Here is a 20,351-nt window from a genome sequence, read left to right as displayed (position 1 = left end):
ACTTCCGCCGCCGCGGGGTTGCTATAACAACGGGCGGCGCGGATGTGGCGATGGAGGCTCGGCGGTGGCGGCGGGAGGCGAGCGGGCCTCTCCCGCACTCCTGGGCGCTGGTGAGGGGCCCTTGGTGCCGGCACCCCATCGCGATCCCCCTCTGAGAGGAGCCGGGAGCGGGGTCGGGCTTGGCTGCGGTGCGGGTGCTAAAGGCCTTGGCGGGAGTCGCTCCCACCCGGTTGCGGGTCCCTGGTGGAGACTGTACCCGTGTGGGGCGAGGTCGCCCCTTTGTGGTTCCCAAAGGGTGGGGGCGGCCGTGTGTGAGGAGGCGCTCAGAGCCCCGGGGAGCTGTGATGGAGAGGGAGGTGGCTGGAGGTTACCCGTGGTGAAAGTGTGTGTTTGGTGCATGTAAAGCAGACCATAAACACCCTCTTGGATGTATAGATTTAAGCTGTAGTCTGGGCGACAGACAAGTGCTAGCACCTGAAGCTATTTCATGCTCTTGAACTGGTGGTGTGCTCTTTCAAGGGAAGGCTTGTTGGGATTTACCACTAATTACCTTGAACTCTCATTGTTTGGTGTTATCACAGAATGCCAGGTCGGAGGGGACCTCAAGGATCATCTGGTCCAACCTTTCTTGGCACAAGCACGCTTTAGAAAAGGCGTTCCAGCACCCTGTCCAGCTGAATCTTAAAAGTCCCCAAGGATGGGCAATCCATCGCTTCCCTGGGGAGATTACTCCTATCGCTCATTGTGAAAAATTTTCCTCTCATATCCAATTGGAGTCTCCCCTGGAATAACTTGTACCCCCTTGTCTTTCCCATGTAAAAAGGGAATCTCCAGCTTCTTTGTAGCCACCCTTGAAATATTGGAACATGGTGATAAGGTCTCCCATAAGTCTTCTGTTCTCAAGGCTGAACAAACCCAGTTCTCTCAGCCTTTCTTCATACAGCAGGTTTCCCAGTCCTTGGATCATCTTTGTGGCCCTTCTCTGGACCCTCTCTAGCCTGTCCACATCCGCTTTTTCATAGCGGGGACCAAAACTGAACACAGTATTCCAGTTGTGGCCTGACAAGTGCCGGAAGTGCTTATTTTGTCATGAATTCAACTGAAAAACAAAGCCCAGAATGGCTGATTGTGTATTTACCGCTGACATGTGCCTTCTCTTACAGAAAGCCAAGCTGCCTAAAGAACAAACAAGTGAAAATTTTGTCTTGGCCCGCAGACAGAAAGAAAAGGAGCTCCTTGAACATGCTGATTTCTTAAAGCTCTACAACCAGTATCGCAGCGTCTCTGAGTGGCAGCAACGCAACGACCAAAAGTGGCTGCACAGCGCCGTGCAGAGAAAGGTGGATGCGACAATGCGGGAATATCTGGCAGGGACTGATGAGAGAAGAGAGAGGTAGCAAACAAGTAGCTAATGCTAATATTTGCCCTACAATTTTCAACTTAAGTGTGTGCTTGGAGGAATGATTACAGGGAAAAACACTCAGTAGAATGCCGAGCGTTGTATTTTACGCTGTGCGTTGGGGCATGGAATTTGTTATTCATCACAGCAAAAAGCACGGGCATGCTTATTTGTCAATCAGGCAGCAATGTAGAGCAAACAGTAGCTATTGGGCTCTCGTTATTAGTACTAATCACTGAGCCAATCACTAGAGATACATATTCAAACATAGTAACTAGTACATTTTAGGTGGCATTTAGAGCCCCAGCTGCCAAATGCAAGATAAAAGTAGTATTATAGCACTTTGCTTGATTTTTTTAAAGAGAGTGAGGGGTACTTTGATAAAAGTGTCAGAAGCTCTAATTGTTGGGTGTAGCTGAGGGTTTTGTTGCAACCTCGTTAACTTAATGTTTAGGTCCTGTAAGTAATACTTTTCAGCACAGGCAGCTGAAAGAAATGAAAACTTGTCAGAAGTCTTTCACAAATAATAAAGGTGAGGCACATTACTGTCTCGTAAAGAACAGAATTGCGCTGCGCTGATCTTAGGGAAAAAAAAAAATCATGCGGTTTAATTTCAGTTACTCTTTCATGTTAAGTGACTTGGGAACTGTGAAGGTCATCAGTTTGGTTATCTTCGTATGATGTGTCTTCACAGGAATTGTACACCAGTTGCACAGAATCACTGAGGTTACAAGGAACCTCCTGCGATCATCTAGTCCAACCCCCTGCTGAAACACTCACCTAGAGCAGTTGCCCAGGACTGTCCCTTTGGGTTTTGTTTGTCTCCACGCGTGGAGACTCAACCACCTGTGGGCAACCTGTTCCAATACTTGACCACCCTCACAGTGTTTCCTTGTGTTCAGGTGGAATTTCACGTGTTTTAATCTGTGCCCGTTGTCTCTTGTCCTGTCACTGGGCACTAGTGAAAAGAAGCTTGTCTCCCTCTTCTGCATTCCCTCCTTTCATACATTGATAAGGTCCCCCTGAACCTTCTCTTCTCCAGGCTGAACAGTCCCAGCTCTCTCGGGAGATTTTTAGGAGAGATTCTCCAGTCCCTTAATCATCTCAGTGGCCTTTCACTGGGCTCGTTCCACTAAGGTTGTATCTTCCTTGGACTGGGGAGCCCAGAACTGGACCCAGCGCTCCGGCTGAGGTGTCACCAGTGGTGAGAGGAAGGCTCACCTCCCGGCACGTCCTCACGCAGCCCAAGCTGCTGTTGCCCTGCTTTGTCGCAAGGGTGCATTGCTGGATTATTTCAGCTTGTTGGCTGCCGGGACCCTCAGATCCCTTTCTGCAGCGCCACTTAGTAGCCAGTCAGCCCCCAGCATGTACCCGTGCGTGGGCTTACTCCTCCCAGGAGCAGGGATTTGGTTGAACTTTACGGGGTTTGTTCTTATTTAGCAGCTTAAGAGCCCCATGGAAGGAGACTGGGTGAAGAGAGTGCAATTCGGTTTCCAGAATTAGTCGCCCTTTGGCTTTGCTGCTGTAACTCGCCCCAGCAATTCCAGCGTAGTTCCGCAGTGCTGTTGCTCATGCAGGGGCATCCCGTTGCATAAAGGTGAGAGTGATTTCCCGGAGGCTGCTGTGGCATTTGGGCTGGAATTAAGGAGTTTCTGGATTCCTTAGCCTCAGCTTCCTTGCTGCTAGGATTGATAGAGAGGTAAATGGCGGTGGGTTTAAAAATTGCCAATTTGTCGTAATTTTCTCATCAAAGATCTTTCAGGATGAGGTGGTTTACAGATGCTAAAATAACAAAAGGTAGTTTGAGAGGAGATACAATTATAGCTGCGTAGAGAAGGGTAGTAAATACCAGGGAGGGATTACGCTGGAGGATAACAACAGTACAAGACCAAATTGATATCAACTGCTGAGAAACGTAGCCTGGAAACGAGAAGAATTTGTTTAACGGGGGACTGAGGTTGTAAAGCAGAATTGGAAATGGGTTTGTAAGATAAGGAGCTTAAATCCTGCCAGGACAGAATCTGTCCTGTTGCGCTGTAAGATTCCCTCCATGGGCACAACAGGAATGATCCCCAAGTTAAAAATTGGATGTTCCCTTGGATATCCCCTTCTTTGGCGTTTGCCAGAAGTGTTGAAAGGAGCCCAGTACCCATTTTGCATTCGTAACAAATAAACTGAAAGTTAATCATTCAACAGAAGGATTGTTTTAGCTTTTATTTAAAAGTGTTTTCATTACAGGCTTCGTGAGCTTCTGGAGGCAGAGGAAAGTAAGTACGTCGCTGAGATGGAGGCACTTGAAGAAACGGTGCTGGAAAAACAAGCAAAGATGAGGGAGCGAGCAAAATTACTGAGAGAGAAGAGAGAAAAAGAAAGACAACAACTGGTGGTTGAAAAACGAGAGCAGCAATTCCGGTATGTTATAAAATAGAATTTGGGTTAAGGAAATACAAAGAGGCAATTTAACAAGAAGGTGACAATAATAAACTGAGGGAGGAAAGATGAAGGCGATTGAAATGATACAACAAAAAAAAAAAACTTAACGTGGTTTGGGTAGAGGTTTGCCAGCAGCTGGAAGGCCTCAGCTGCGTCGCATGTAGCGGAGCGGAGTCGAATCTTTTTCTGACTTTCAGTGAAGGGGTGCAGCCTCTAAAGAGCAGGGATCCAAACTGGTGATGCTGCAAACTGTGTGAGGAAAAACTTAATTAATAGAAATGGAGGTAACAGGTGCAGAGAACTGTCCTGTCTCCATTATTTGATTTAAGGGTTGAGACACCATGAAAACAGTCTTCCAACTGCAATGCCGAAATCCTCGTCCTGTGTGAGCATCCCTGCGCTTTCACCTGCCCAATCAGCTGGTTTTCTAATTGTTCTGGCATATAGTTCTCTTTCGGCTTTGTGTTATTGGAGTGAAAAGGGTTCATGGAAGGTCAGTTTGGCCTAAATCGTGCTTATTAAGCTAATACATCAAAGATCCTTGAAAAGCTACGATTGTCTAAAAAGACAGTGTTTTATTTATTGCGTATTTTTCAAGAGTACCAGCCGAAGCAAAGGTTTTAACGCAACCTCAAGTTCTGCGCCAAATCTTCCTGGATGCTGAGCTTAGCAGCGTCTTTTGAAGTCATTAAGATTTGCAGGTGTTTATCAGGCCCGGAGGCCTTGGCATAAAATCTGACTTGTTCAATTCTTGGAAATCTGGTTTTTCAAAGGAAGGGATGAAAATAATATTAATGTAATTCAATTGTAATCATTTGAAGTGTCTCTTCCCAGTCTCTCACAGTGCTATGGAAATCCACCACACCTGCTTCTCGGTGTGCAGAGGCTAGGGATAAAAATCAACGCTTGCTTTCACTCGTGCATAAACTCTAATTAACTAATTTCACAGATAAATGTTGGTTTCTTAATTGTGGGGAGACAGGTGTTAAGGCAGTGTATGCACTTCTAAGTTCACATGCTGGCTTTAAAATACGGCCCTTGCTATTACAATTTCTAGTTGGTTCCCTACCCGCACACAAAGTGGTTGAAACTCACTTTTAAAGTTATTTAGAGGAGACGCTGCTGGAGTGCTTCTTTTGTACGTGTAGCTTGTTTAACATGCCAAGGAGAAGGGATTCCGCTTGCGATTTAGACACACAAAGGTAGGCGTCGGAGTGTTGGTATCTTTATATTCACTGGGAATCTGAAATCCTGTTCTACGCCGTAGCTCTTCATTGAGATCAGGGCAGTTAAAGGAACCTAATGTCATCCTAAAGTAGGCATATACTGGTCTGCCAACTGAACTGCACGCTAGCCTCTGCTAATTGCATTGATTAGGTTCCCATTGATTAGAATGGGAATTTAGCTCTTGTGTAGATTCCTCTTTAGCCGCCTCATTTTACACATTTTAATTGTGAAATGAATCCCACCAGTGAAATCTCATCATCTGGTGATACGTACGTGGACTTTCATGCAGCACTTGCCTGTCGCAGGTCCTCTTTCTTCCCAGTACAACCCTATTGATATCGGGTTCACTCAGTATTACGCGATCATTCCCATCATCCTTCCGCCTTTCCCAGGCTGCTCTTGGATCTAGGCAATGCTCATGCCCCGTAGTGTCCCATTAAAAAGTGCTGTCGGAGCTTTACTAGGTGGTATTCTGCTGGCTGCAGTTTTTCAGAGGATTTAGAGGCAGTGAAATCATCTTTCTTCACAGCTGTTAAGTGGCAATCTTTGAGTATTTCTGCAAATGAATCTTCATCCTACAGCGCGCAGTGTCCTTTTGACTGACGTCCTGATGTCACGGCAATACATTTTCATAGTCGGTTCCTCCCTCCCTTCCTCTAGCTCTGTCTCTTTCTACTTTTAAATTAAGGTCCCTAAAAAAAAAACCCCAAAACTTTAATAACACCAGCTGACAACAGTTCACCTTGTCTGTTGATCTCTTCTTGGAAAGACATCTTTCTTCATGTATATGCTTAGAAATGTTTTCAAGTCTTTTCTTTGTCCTTTCCCAATGAGAAAGGAAGTCTCTGCCGTGCTGATCGATTCTGATGAGATTAGTGACTTCTAATATCTGAATCTGTCTTTTTTAAGTAGCCCCAGATCTCGTTTTCCCCCGTTGTTAGCTGTTACTCTTCCTCCTGGTCCGTGCAGAGATCTGGGAGCAGGTTTTGCTGCTCAGGAGGCCAACGCTTATTGCAGATCCGCAACCAGAAACGTGTAATTGTGTCACAACCTGTCCTCAAGGGCACTGCTCTCCAAACCTTTTGGATTGCGCACCCCTATTGCTATAAAAAATTTTTAGCACTCGCCCCCAATATGGTTACATATTTATAATTCATATACTTGTACAACTGTGTTATTATATTGTTTACATTATAAAACATAGGCAAAAATAGAAATAAGAGGGTGAGGTAAATAGGAAGTAAACACTATTTTTATTTTTAATATTATTGATTAGTGGTACAAAACATATTTACTTCCTGCACCCCAATGTATTGTATTTTCCGTTTCTCTTTGCCTGTGAACTTACCACTATTTTGAGTGTCTTTCGGAAAGGTAAGACAGACTTTTTAATATTTCTTTTAACTTTTAAGCGAGGCGCTCCACTCTTTTTGCAGATATAAATTCTCAAACCTGAGTTATAGGAGCACCTATAGCATATAGCACTCCCAGAACGTTATTCCGGAGTACTAAAAGGCAGCTCTCTTATCAGCCGCGTGGCTGGGTTTGGAGCTGTAGCCTGAGGATATAGATTCAACAGCTTCTCGGTCCTGATATCAGCCAGGAAGAGTCCTTTGTCACAAGGTGACGGAGGGCACAGTCCTCGGAGCATCCCTGGAATTAGTTTTCATACAACTTGTATGTAAAGATACTCAGCCAGTTTTAGCCCGAGGGCGTGTTCATCGTTGGGATCTTTAAAGAAAATTGCAATGTCTTAACATTTGCATAAAACACATATTACATCCTCCTCCTGGTGATAACATCAGAAGCATCCATACAGAGAACGTTGTTATCGCAGCAACTCTGTACTGCAGCCATTAAATCAATAAAGAACTTGGGACGGGGGCGGGGGATAAATGCAGTTTCTGTCTTTGGGAAGTGGCTACATGCAGGCACAATTTTAATGTTAAGAAGCTTAGGATGGCAAAGCGAGGAAGGAAACCAGCCATCTGGGGGAGCAGATGTTTATAGGTTGCTGTAAAAGCTGCTTTGAAGGAATTATTTTGATGAAATCAAGCAATTACAGGGTTATTTTATATTAAAATTCTAACCGTGCCGCACTTTATTTAACTTCTCTTCCCCTCCGAGAATTCAATTAACTTCAGATTAGTTTATAATCATGAAAAGGAATAACTAATTCTTTATTCCTTCACCGCTGAAAGAACTTTGAACCCGTTGTGTTAAGGTAATACAGTTATTTCTAATGGTGTAAGATTTCAAATCTTAATAATGGCATGTTTCCCTCGGAACATTTGAGAAATACGTTTTTTCCATGAATACGAATTAGTACTGTAGTCTGTAATCACCACTGATTCCTACCCAGGAGGGTGGAAGATAGATCCTAGTGTTAAAAAGTAAGAAAACGGACAATGAGGTAGTACGTTTCTTGACTTGCTTGAAGGCAGGGGCACCTCGTGGAGCGTGCCGTGGCTCACGGTGCGCACAGTGCTCTGCTGCTCTCTGCTTTCATGGTTGGGACAACCAGTGGTCAGAAGGTTCCTGTCTCGGACAAGAGGTAAAACAGCCATCTGCTCCTTCGTTCCTGTATTTCCTCTTCTGAAGCTGAGCTGAGGATGGTCCCACACATTTCTTCTTCGGAGGATACGAGCCCAGGTCTCAGGGAAGAACCCATCGTTTGGTTAGAGGATGTGGCGTGTCCTAAAATTGGGGGAGAAAAGCACGGGAGGTTTTATCTTATAGAATCATAGAACGGTTTGGGTTGGAAGGGGCCTTAAAGACCACCTAGTTCCACCCCCTGCCCTGGGCAGGGACACCTCCCACCAGCCCAGGTTGCTCCAAGCCCCGGCCAACCTGGCCTTGAACCCCTCCAGGGATGGGGCAGCCACAGCTTCTCTGGGCAACCTGTTACAGAGACTTGGTGTTGATGAAAGGGGACTTGACAGATTAGCGTTGTTTCTTCTCCGTCAGGAACAGTTAAGAAGTTAGAAATACCTTCTGGATATCAGGCAAAAGGAGAATTTTGTTTTCATGGCGCTGCTCTCCCTTTTATTGTTTGCGTATAGCGTGTAGCACCTTTCACCACAGGCTCCGTGGCATTAGGTGCTTTACAGTCAGAGGATGAAGAGAGATGTCCACAGCCCCCAAAGGTTACAGCTGAAACGTGAGGCAGCAAACAGTCGATGCCGACAGGAAGAAAATGCGGTGAGACCTCTGCTTCTGCATGAAGATTACAGGTCACGGATTGCGTTCTTTGGCTGTGTCTCACTCCCGCAGCACCAAGGAAGAGCGAGGTGGTGCAATCCTTCCCCTCCGCGCTCACAGCTCTGATTTTGCAGCACTCCGCTGTAAGTTTGGCTGCTCGGATGGCTCTTGCGGGTGGCGTTGAGAGCAGGGTCAGGCTGGCTTTCAGCACTGGCACTTTTGCTGTCTGTCGGCAGCTTGTTCAGCCGGTTCTGAACCGGCGGAGGGCTTTTCAGGGAAATACTCTTTGCAGTTTATAAGCCCTAAGTAATTTTTATTAGGCGGGCTTAGCATGGAGCTTTATTGGTAAAGCTTTGGAAGCTCTTGTAAGCCAACACATCGTTATTACACGCTGGTAGTTGCCTCAACCACACGTTAATGATAGCAGGACCCGTGCTTATTCTGCGCCTGTTCACAGGAGGTGACGAAGGAGCCGCGTCAATAAAGGAGCCGTTACTCTGTAGCGTAATTTTGCTACTTTTAGGGCGGAAATAAGTTATAGACCACCAGTTGCATCCTGTTTGCCTCACTGCCAGTAGATACAACAACCCACCTCAGGGAGAAGCCAAATTTGCATCGTTTCTGTAGCCTCCGTGGAGGTGTGAACCCAAGGCCCCAGAGAATAACCCTCCTATTAATTCTATACCCGAAACCCAGGTCAGGGCATATCGATGGGGGTTTAGATGGAGACAGAACCTATATTGGACTTCGCGATCGTTTAGAAAAGCGAAGCTTTTGCAAAGACAGATCCTTAGCAGAGCCACGGAAGGCGAAAAAGCAAACCACCAAATAACTACCTTTAGTGCTGGCAAACTTATTTGAAGTTAAGAAAAGAAAAATCTTAACGGAATTCATTTAGATTTTGTTTTATTGCTGTAGTTATTAAATAACTTACCTGATGTGGAGACTGATGGTACTATGAGACAGTTGCTTGATGAATATTTAATATTTTTGCTACACAGGATTGTCGGCTAAACATTGTATAAAATAATAGTATTTCACACTGTACAGGTAACTACTGCTGTCATGCAGTCGTTCAAGATTCGGTCAATGACATCTTATGCTGTCTGCAATGAATTTCTAAATAGCGTTGCAATGATGTGTAGAAGATGGTTTCACTCAGCCTGAAATTGTGAGATAACTTTGGACTTTGCAGCGCTTGTGTGTCTATCTCGCGTCCTTACAGCTTGTAGATCCCTGACGCTTGTAGAACTTCACCGTTGTCTGCTAGCTTCGCATTTTGATTTTATGAAAATCTGCATCACGGTTATAGAACAGAATTAAAATGCTTGTTTATTGTTCAAATTAAATAGTGTTTGATAGCGTCTGTTGATCTCAGTAGTGCTTTGTTTGCAAAAATAAAAGCAGAATCTGTAAACAGTCGCGTGTTCTTCAACCGAAGATAAATTCCTGCTTACGTGCAGCTCAATTGCAGTGAGTAAATGCCAACGGAAAGCTGCGTATTACTTGTTTCACTTTGTAGCTTCTCCAGACTTTTATTGCAACTCTTCTGAATTATCCCACAGAACTTAATTTAAAAAAAAAAAGAATAAATTTCCAGTGGTTCCTGTTCGGCTGTGTAACCTAAATTTCTGCTCTCAGAGTTATTTTCTGAATATGAATGAGCTTTCAAGCGCCTAGTAAACCAAGTCTAAACTTCATTGGAATAAAGAGCAACCTCTACATTTGAACAAGCGTCGTGCGCGTGTGATTTACATGTTAAAAAATTATATATATAAAAAACTGCACACCATGCATATTCCAACTACATATATACACATATGCATTATATAAATACACACTGTATGTATAAAATATTTATATATTGCGCATGCATATATGTTTTTTTTTTTTTACAAATGCAAATATAGGACCTGCTCTTCCACTCGTTAATGTCAAAATCTCCATCAAATCAGGCTCTGAGTCCGTAGGCCTCGCAAGGAGTCAGTGGCAGAGCAGGCGTAGAACTTGCCAATCCCGAGCCGTATTCCTCCGAGTACTTATGAGCTGGGAGCCTCCAGCCATCGCACGCCCCCAAGCTTGCTTATTATTTTCAGGCTGTTTTTTTTTTTTAAACTTTTATGTTGCCTTTCAGAGAACAATGCGAGGAGCTTCGCATACAGCGGATGAAGAAGCATCAGAAGGAATTGTGTGAAGACCGGCTGGCCCAGGTAGCTCTGAAGGAGGAACTGAAAAAGCAACAGAAGAAGGAGGAGGAGATGTTTGCAGAGCTTTGGAAAGAGGATAGTTTGGCTAAGGAAAAGCGAGAGGCGGTGGAGATGCAGAAATCAGCGGAACAGAACCGGGAAATCCTGAGCGTGCTCAGTGCCCAGGTAGCAGTGCTCAGTGCTCACAGAGAGGAGGCGAAGCGGCTGAAGGAAGAAGAGGCGCGATTGCTGGTAATTTCCATATCATTCTCAATTCAGGGTTCTATATAAGGCCCCCCTAATGATAGGCTTACGAGACATTTAGATTAATCCATACCTTATTTGTACCTTCACTGATTCCATTAGTATCCGAGACTGTCCTATTACGCTAAGCCTCTTTTCCAGAGCTGTGGCGAATGCTTTCCTGTTTACAGACAGAAATACATCTTCTGAAACTTAGCATTGTAAAGGATTTTTGGCATTCGAAGCCTCTCAGAGCCTTTGTGGGAAATGGAAATGTTTTTAAGCTTGTGCCAGACATCTTTGCAATTTTCTGATTTGTCCTTTCCCAGCTAGAGTGTCTTGTGTCCCAGCTGTAACGCCTAACGCCAGATCTCAGACCGTGATACATAGCTCACGTGGGCACTGAAGGCGAGAGGCTGAGCCGAACTGCGGCTCCCAAACGACTCCTTTCAGCCCTTTCTCCCACCGCTTCTTCCCAGCTCTTTGATCCCAGGCTCAGAGCGGAGGCAGCCAAACCCCTGCGGGGAGCTTGCAGAGCTTTTTGGTGCGCTCAGGACCCTGACACATACACGAAGAGACGCGTTTATATGAAAAATCCCAACTGCTTATGCCCCAACTGACTGAATTTTAGACTCTACATCCGTTATTTTTAACAAATTAACAAGCAGTTCCTAAGCGCTCTGCCCTATTAGTGCTGGCTGCTGTTGCGCGTCACGTCACGGGAGGCGTTTGGCTACCTTGGCCCTACTGTTTGGCCACTACCCTCTTTTCTTTTTTTTTTTCCCCCTCATCTCTCCCCACTGTAGGCTTGCTGTAGTTGTGCTGGCTTCAGCGAGGCTTGCTCGTTCACAGCGTTCTGCGTTGACTTTGTGAGTTATACTTAGTTCGGACTCGGTCTTAATTCTGCAGCTATTTACACCTAGCGATTGAATGATCACTCGGGGTACTCTTCTAGGCACCGGAAGCTGACGTTGGCAAGGTATATACTCCACTACTTTGTAAAAAATAATGACAAGAATGAATCTTAAGCTCTGAAAATCCTGGCTGTATAAAGGTAGAGTCTTTATTTCTAGCTAGACTGTAATGTTTCACTTATGTAAAAACATGCAAAATTAAATTGTTTTCTTGTAACAACTTTTAAGGTACTGCCAAACCTCCCAGGCAAAGAACGCTGCTTCTTAACTGGCCTTCTCAGAAAAATGCTGCTAGACTAGAAGACTCTGTAGCTTCCCCTGAAGACAGCTGCCTTGGGCTCTGTCAAGGAGATAAATTTCTGCTAAAGTGGTTTAGTCTCTGAGAAAAAGCTTTCTTCAGAGGGTCCACAAAGGAGAGTTTCTGCCTTGAAAATGGGATGTAATCCTTTTTCAGCAGAAGAGGGATGTGACAGATGGCCTCGTTACAAGATTCTCAGCGCAGAGTTGGTAGCCTCTAACGATCAGGGGTTTCATCTGGGTGAAGGACACACCGTGGACAGCTAAGTGTCTCTGTGTATAATGGTTTTTTCTGGTTGTTGCAATGGAAGTAGATTATTTAGTGAAGCACAACTTGAGCCTTTGCCACGAGAGACCGTAAGTGTACTTCAAGATATCTCAGGCTGGATGACAAAACAGAGGCAGCAGTTTTTGCGTTAGCTACATTACCTATGTTAGCTGCCTTCCTCCCCCTCTGCCTTTTCTTCTTGTTAAAGAGTTGTCATTTCTTGAGAAGGTGATTTAAATCATGTTATTCTGGCTGTAGTTTCTGAAGTGCTAGATGAGTTTCTGCCATAGCGCTTTGGTCCTGGCTTGCAGATGGATGGTTGGTAACAATTTCTTTGTACAGTTGCAGTGTTGTGTTACCCCATCGTATAAAGTTTCATAGAATAAGCACCATGGATCCCATCCTTGGCTACTCTCACGCAACTTCACTGACGTCAGAATTCAGCCTAAGACATGTGCCAACTTGCCCTGTAGACTGCTAAATTTTTCCACTTTCTTTCCGTCTTTACTGTTCAAAGGTGTGGTTGGTTTTTTTTTTTTGGATTACTTATTCTGTGCCTTAAAATATACTGAGTTTCAGAGCTGTTTTACCAGGTTCCGAAAGTGAATTTGACCATTCAGGTAGGTAGCAAAGTCAGCTTTGGGTTTGAAAGTGTTTCAGTGGGTGCTTTATGTCCAGCATAACAAGTTACATTCCTTAGGAGGTGCAGCCGGTACTTCCCTATGCAGAAGGTTAGTCACATTGTTTACGACAAACCTGCTGACATGTGTTAGAATGTTTATTCACATTATGAATCATAGAATTGTCAGGGTTGGAAGGGACCTCAAAGATCCTCTAGTTCCAACCCCCTACCCTGGGCAGGGACACCTCCCACTGGATCAGGTTGCTCAGAGCCCCATCCAGCCTGGCCTGAAAAACTTCCAGGGATGGGGCTTCCACCACCTCTCTGGGCAACCTGGTCCAGTGTCTCACCACCCTCATGGGGAAGAACTTCTTCCTCATGTCCAGTCTGAATCGACCCATCTCTAGTTTTGATCCGTTCCCTCTAGTCCTACCATTACCCGACATCCTAAGAAGTCCCTCCCCAGCTTTCTTGTAGGCCCCCTTAAGAGACTGGTAGGCCCCTAGAAGGTCTCCTCGGGGCCTTCTTTTCTCCAGACTGAACAACCCCAAGTCTCTCAGTCTGTCCCCATAGGAGAGGTGCTCCAGCCCTCTGATCATCCTCGTGGCCCTTCTCTGGACACGCTCCAGCACGGCCATATCTCTCTTGTAGCAGGGGCTCCAGAACTGGAGGCAGTACTCCAGGTGGGGTCTCAGGAGAGTGGAGTAGAGGGGGAGAATCACCTCCCTCGACCTGCTGGCCACGCTTCTCCTGGTGCAGCCCAGGATACGATGGGCTTTCTGGGCTGCTAGTGCACACTGAGGGCTCATGTGGAGCCTCTCGTCCACCAGCACCCCCAAGTCCTTTCCTCCAGGGCTGCTCTCAAGCCAGTCACTGCCCAGCCCATATCGGTGCTTGGGATTGCCCCGACCCAGATGGAGATGGAGGACCCTGCACTTGGTCTTGTTGAACTTCCTGAGGTTGGCATGGGCCCACCTCTCCAGCCTGTCCAGGTCCCTCTGGATGGCATCCCTTCCCTCCAGCGTGTCAGCCGCCCCACACAGCTTGGTGTCGTCGGCAAACCTGCTGAGGGTGCACTCAATGCCACTGTCCGTGTCGCTGACATTTAATTTAAAAACAGGTTAACAAAAAACTGTGTACTTTCAAGACCACTGAGGCATTGTTTCTGAGCTCTGTAGATAAGTTAATGATGGCCACATACTGTTTTACGACTGAGCGCAGTCGTGCTTGTAAACTTATTCAAATGCAGGGTGTTCAGGAATTATGCTGAGTTACAGCATTGATGCTACTTTGGGATTTTTTGGGGGGTAGATCATCTTGGATGTACATATAGCTGTTTGATCTTGAATATACACTTGCTATTTTTCATTGTTTCTTTCTTAAGAACTCAACGTTACTGTCCATTTTTTCTGTTCTTTACAATATAAAGTGGAATGGTTTGAAGCCATGGAAATTCAGGAACTGCCCACCAGAATATTAGGATCCAATTAATTACTTTGTGCATCCGTATGTCCGCTAGAGATTCAGTGCCTTGAACATCCAGCGCAGACACAGGACAGATCATACACGCAGAAACAGGAGGAACACATGGCTCTGGTATTGGTTAGTAGTTACGTCTGCGTGTAAAGACTGCCATGATATTCATTTCTCTAAAGAGATGACTCTGTCCACCCGCTTGAAACATTCGGAGAACATCAGGCATTCCGGTCTTTTGTTGTGGAAGTGCATGGGATAATTGCGGAGAAAAATCCTGAGTTCTAATGAATGATACGCTAAAATGTTCATGCTTTAACAGGTCTAATGGATGACACTCATTCCCTAATGTCAACAAGAAAGGCTTTAAATATTTATCTTTGCTCTTCAGCGTTCCAGTTAAACTGATTCTAGCCGTCGCTTAATTGGAAGTTACGCGATGATTTTACAAGGTGGCTGTTTTTAATGTTGTAGGAAGAGCAGCAGCAACAGCTTCAGCTAGAAAATGAACAACTTCAGAGGGAGAAACTACAGAAACAGAAGGAACGCAGGGATATGTTGCTCGGCGCAGCACAGGACAAGCAGAAGCGTCTGAATGAAGAAAAACAAGGTGAACTTGCCCTAGAGATGAAGATCTTGGAAAAATCTCTTCAGGAACCCCAGGAGGACGCTGAGGAGAAAACGAAGAGAAAAGTAAGGGCTAGAGGTGTTCCTTGTGAAGTTGTGGGGCAATGCCTCGTCTAGACTAATTTTGTGGCCCTTGGTGAACTGCGCAGTCGAAATGAGATCAGACACGAGTCCCTCTCGCTGAACGCGTTGGTTCTTTTGTTGCACAGCCTGTTGCCTCTCCTCCTGCCAGCGCTCTACTTCTCTGAAGAAGCCCATTATCCGTTAAAGCCACAGCGAGTACTTCAAAGTGTGCTTTGCAATCAGCGAGCCTACCAGGCTAGATAAAAGGGGTAACGGAGGTTAGAAGAATATTTTTTTTGTTTCATGGACCTGATTTATTGTAACTGCAGAGGAAAGTTTAACTTATTTTATTTGACTTATTCTAATTAATGCTAAGAAACAGTTTTACATCTTTAATACCTGGATATATAGATGCAAAACCTCTCGTTAAATATCCTGGAGATGCCACGAAATGATGGTGTCTGTCGCTTCCTAAATTTAAAACAAGTAGATTGTCCAACTTCAGGCTGAAAACGGGTCTCGATGTAACTCTGAGAGCGCAGGGAGCTGCGTTCATTACTCTGCTCACGGTATTTAGGAGCTCACGTAGGTTAGGAAAGCTGTATAAACTCACTGTTAGCCAAAAGTAGAGGAGGTGATACTTATTTATTATTGTATTTTTTGGATCCCAAGGCTTCTAACGCAGGTGATGGCGAAGTAGCCTGGTCAGCTGTGAAAAGTTTGTAAAATGTGGGTGTTTTAGGCAGCTGAGCTGCCATGGGGAAAGGGATCACTCTGTATTTGTTGTGCTTTTACGCTGCTGTCCCAGGCGCTGTCGACTGGCCAGGAAGAAGATTCTGCACAACCCTTTCCCGTAACAGGGTTTGGAATGGAGCCCTAGGCTCCCAGTTCTCACTTTGGCCGCCAACTACCACTTCCCTTTGTGTTCTAAAAGGCTTTTTTGAACTCATTTAACTCAGATCAGCAAATGTCTGTGTGTTTGCAGCAAGAGCTGTTGAAGGAGCAACAGACTTACCTGGCACACCTGGCTCAACAGCTGGAGGAGGAGAAACAGCGAGAAAAAGAGGTGGACAAGCTCCTCGATGAAGAGGTCGCGAAGGTTTGGGCCAAGAAGGCTGAGCAAATGCGGTTAGAAAAGGAGGCTAGAAAGCAGCTACTGAAAGATGTCCTGGATACGAGAGAACTGCAGGTGGAGGAGAAGGGTAAGTTGTAACAGTCTGTGCACCAAACCGCACGAACGCAAGTCTTGGCAAAGGCGGAGGGAGTACAACACACTGGCTTTTGGGAAGCCCATCTGGCCCCGCGTGGACAACAATGCCACCACCTCTGAACCTGCTGCTCAAACTTCACTCCTACAGGCAGGCATTCCTCACGCTAGTTTCCCATTGCTGTCACCAGGGCAAAGCCCGGTAAAGTAAGGATTGCATCAGCAAACAATCATTATTATTAATTATGATGTTATTATGATGAAGTTCTGAATGGGAAATCTTTAGTACTCTGAGTGGATGAGAAATAAATAAGCTGAGAATAGGCTTGCCCTTGTTCGTGTGCCTCTCCAGAAGCAAAAAAGCTCAGGCTTGCTAAGTAGACTACCTGGCTCTAATACAATCCCTTCAAGCTTAGCGATGCTGTTATCTTCTAAAAGTTGTTTCGTTGTTTGGGGTTTGTTTTTGTGTTTTTTTTTTTTTTTTTTTTTTTAGTGCAGAGAAATGCGAAGGAGCGGGAAGAACTCGCTCAAGAGAGGAAGTTATTAGCTGAAGCAATCACAGAACTCCAGCATATAGAAGAGGAAAAGCACGCAAGGTATTTTTTCTTTTATGCCATGCGTTCATTTCATTTTGTATCAATCTTTCAAACTTGTGAGTAGGCTAATTCTCATTTTCGGGTAACTAAGAGCACTGGGCGGGCTTTCTTCTCTTCCGAGAGGCTCTGCTCCAAACTGCTCGATAGCAGCCCTGTTATATTGCAGTTGGTATTAAATCACTAATTCTGATCTCATCATACAAATAATGGCGTTCCATTACATATCCTCGTTGTGGGCTTTTCCATCCATCACGTTTATTAAAAACATCCCCTCGTACTCTGAGCTGTCATTAGGAGTGGCGGAGGTTGGGGGAGGAGGGTTAATGAAAGGTTAGTTCATTACTTACCTGGGAGAACTAGTGTGTTCAGGCTTATTGCTAAACCCCACTCACCCACACATCCCTTAAACAATCATATACTCGGCTGCCAAAACGCCAGACTGCTGCACGGAACCCAGCTGCGCGGGGTTCTCCTCCTCTTGCAGTTCCTCAGGGGGAGAATAAGTTATCCGCAGTAGCTGAAATGTTCCTCTGGGTGTCACGCAAAGCCTAGGGCAAAGGGCCTTATTTCACTTAATCCGTTTCCCTTTCGTACTCCTGCCCTTTCTCCACACTCGTCTGTGGGAGGTAACCGAATAGCTCCTTCCAGAGCCAGTATCTGTTGTGTTCTCTGCCGGCTTCGTTGGTAACAATCTCCTGGCTGTGGCAGAAATCTCACCCTTCTGAAGGAAACACGCTGGGCTTCGTTATGGCTATGCTTCACGTAGCAAAGCTGGCATTCGGCGGCGTCAGTAAGTGTTTGTGGTTCAAGTGCGTTGCGTTAGCGCACAAGTCTTGACTTTAAGTCTCCGCGTGAGCCTCTGTGACTCCTGCTCCAGAAGTGGCCGAACGCACGGGTAGACTTCCACTGCTTCTCCAGAGGGCGGTGAAAGTAATAGATGAGTCTCGAGGTAGGATGGAAGAATGATTTCTTCTGACAGCCATTTCCTAGAATATCAGTACGACGCGGCGGCAGGAGCCTTCCCCGTCGGCAGTAACTTGTTATCTTTGGAAGGAGGGAGTGGAGATGGGGTGGAAGGCTGCCGCAGCAATGGCGCTGAGCTAGGAAAGGGCTGAGCCCTGACGCTCTCGTTCTCTGTCCTCTTACCGTCACCTAAAAGGAGTTTTGAACGGTTCTTTAGTCTAAGGTTGAACGCTAACAGATTAAATAAAGTTGTTTGGTTTTTTTTTTTTCCACCCACACTTCATAAATAAGCGATTCATATGTCATTTCCAGAAAAGTAAAAGAAGCAAAAGAATACCGAGAGCAACTCAGGGCTCAAATTGCCTATCGACAACAGGCCCGTGATGCTGAGGAAGAAGAGAAGAAGCGAGAATACGAATCGGGTCTAGCGGCAGAGAGAGCTTACCAAGAAAGGCTACAGGACGTTCTGTCAAGGCCTTGTGAGAAATCAGCAAAAATCCACCCTTTGAGAAGAAAACTAATGTCTTAACTCTCAAGAAGATAATTTACGATGATTTTTTTTTAGCTCGCTTAGTTGCCTTAAAAAATGTTTTCTAAGGGTGTTTTAACTGACTGGACTCCTCTCTGCTGTGACGCTCAAAGTAGTTAACTGGCAAATACAAGAAACGTGATATTTTTAAAGGTTATTTTTTATCGCTATTGGATTTTCTTTCACAAAATGACTTTTGATCCAAATCAAAACGGTTGACACTTTAATACAAGACTACTGTATGTTCTCTGCAGTATACCGCTGTATTATTATGACGCGAAAGATAGGTAGGCGTTCTTTAAAATCTGCGCAAAAGAAAACTTCGTTGAAGAGTTTCAGCGCACTTTTATTAAAATGCCTTTCAAACTGCAAATATTTGCAAAACTTTTTTTTTTTTTATTTAGCCAAAAAGTACCTGGTGACTCAGCTTCGTTTTCCTTATAAAATACAAAACTCTGAATCTATTTGACTGTGGGCTAGAGGGCAAAGGGCTGACGCTGCTTTGCATATGTTCTGATCGCTCTTGAATGATGTGTGGAATATCAGAGTCCCAAAGCTAGACTCTGGGACCTCTGCTCGGACAGCGTTAGTCGTGCAGGCATTCGGAAATGCTTTATCTCTGACACTTTTCCATTCTTGAGCCTTTGCTGCTGCTCATCTGCAGACGTTTCTCTCGTTCAGCTTTTACCGTCTTTCCTCCAACCCCTGTTTCTCCGCCCTTTTCCTCTCCAACTTCCACCCCTCACCAAGCACTTCCTCTACCTTCCTCCTCCTCCCGACCTTCCTCTTTCAGCGTTGGCAAGTCCCGGGACTCGTGTTCTTGGTGCGTGGGAGCAGGAAGGGATGCGCAGAGAAGCTGGTAAATGGCTGGGATGGGAGCGCCCCGGCTCCCGGGCCTCTTGGAAAGAAGTGGGAATAAGCTGCCCGCGCGTTGCGTGAAAGGGGCAAAACAGTTTTGGCAGAAAATAAACCCCCTTGCGTTCTAACGCTCCTCCCCCAGGTGGGAGGCTAGGTGCGGCTAGGTTGAAATTCTGAGCAATGCCCAATTCACCGCTATCAGTCCAGTCGCGTCGAATATATTCAGCTGTTAGGATTTGGATACTCTAGTAGTGGACTGCACCTTCAGTCTAGTCGTGCTCCTGAACTAGCACGGCCACTCTCAAGTCTTTGGTCGCGTTCGATGAGGAACCGAAACGACCAGCTACTTAAACAGTGCAGTTTATTTAAGCAACAGCTATATGGGTTCTTAGGATTGCTGGTGATAAATACGCTGCCTGCAGAGCACGTGCATATAAAAGTATTGTTAATGATACGAAACGCGTGACAAAGTTATAAACAATACGGCCTGGCTATAAATCTAGGGAAGAGATTCTCTAGAGAGATTTCTACGTTTCCCGAGGAAGCGCTTGGTAGAGTCGAAGTCTTACCCAAAGGCATCCCTATGGGGGGGAAGAAAGGCTCAGCCCGTCGACTGGTCCCCGAAGTCAAAGGCAGTCTGTGATGGAGTCCTCCTTGGCTTGTTCCCGACGGTGTCTTCCCTGATATCCCCCCTTTCTTGGGCTATTTTTATACTATTTTTTACCTTCAAGGTGGAGTTTGAGTGACTTCAGTCATAAATGCCTTTATTATGATTGATTGGTGTAAAATTCTCTCGCATCACATTTAGAGGTAGAGTTTACCTCAAGGAGGAGGGTAGCCTTTGGGATGGAGGTGTGTTTTGGTATTATAATGACATTATAACAAGCAAAGTTCGCGCAGAGGACAGCACTTCATCCAAATCCGACAGACTGTTGGCTCGGGGTAGCAAATCTGCAGCTTATCAGTTCCGTAGGACCATCTCGTTCCCACACCTGCTGGATTATCACAGGGAGAGACCGGGGACTCTCCATTGCACTTCGCCCCCCGCCCCCCGTGTTGCTTTGTACAAGCAATATTGTACAGGGAATCGCAGATGACGTGGTGGATTCTTCGCATCCCAGCTGCGGCTGTATTCTACCCTAGAAACTTTTTGATTTTATACCTTTCCGTAATGTGTGAACAATGCTGTATTTTTGGTCGTTTTAGTAATTAGTCCGCACCGCACGCTCACCTCATCTTCTTGGT

The 20,351-nt window shown here is 45.5% G+C and overlaps 1 protein-coding gene across 1 annotated transcript; it reads left to right on the top strand.

Moving 5' to 3' along the window:
- The first annotated feature begins 19 nt into the window (after positions 1-19).
- Positions 20-19,134, top strand: CFAP53 (cilia and flagella associated protein 53). Its single transcript, XM_063319473.1, has 8 exons — positions 20-110; positions 1,164-1,393; positions 3,638-3,811; positions 10,395-10,698; positions 14,738-14,956; positions 15,939-16,155; positions 16,654-16,756; positions 18,032-19,134. Exons 1-8 carry the CDS (start codon positions 51-53, stop codon positions 18,246-18,248), a joined length of 1,524 nt encoding a protein of 507 aa, XP_063175543.1. The 5' UTR covers positions 20-50; the 3' UTR covers positions 18,249-19,134.
- The last annotated feature ends 1,217 nt before the right edge of the window (positions 19,135-20,351 follow it).

The sequence above is a fragment of the Chroicocephalus ridibundus genome, chromosome Z, assembly GCF_963924245.1.
Source record: "Chroicocephalus ridibundus chromosome Z, bChrRid1.1, whole genome shotgun sequence".
Classification (NCBI taxonomy): domain Eukaryota; kingdom Metazoa; phylum Chordata; class Aves; order Charadriiformes; family Laridae; genus Chroicocephalus; species Chroicocephalus ridibundus.
This window is presented reverse-complemented; position numbering and strand designations above follow the sequence as displayed.

Coding starts and splice junctions, on each gene's coding strand:
- CFAP53 (XM_063319473.1), top strand. CDS start 51: ATGGAGGCTCGGCGGTGGCGGCGGGAGGCGAGCGGGCCTCTCCCGCAC. Junction 16,156..16,653: donor ACTGCAGGTGGAGGAGAAGG/GTAAGTTGTAAC, acceptor TTTTTTTTTTAG/TGCAGAGAAATGCGAAGGAG. Junction 16,757..18,031: donor GAAGAGGAAAAGCACGCAAG/GTATTTTTTCTT, acceptor TGTCATTTCCAG/AAAAGTAAAAGAAGCAAAAG.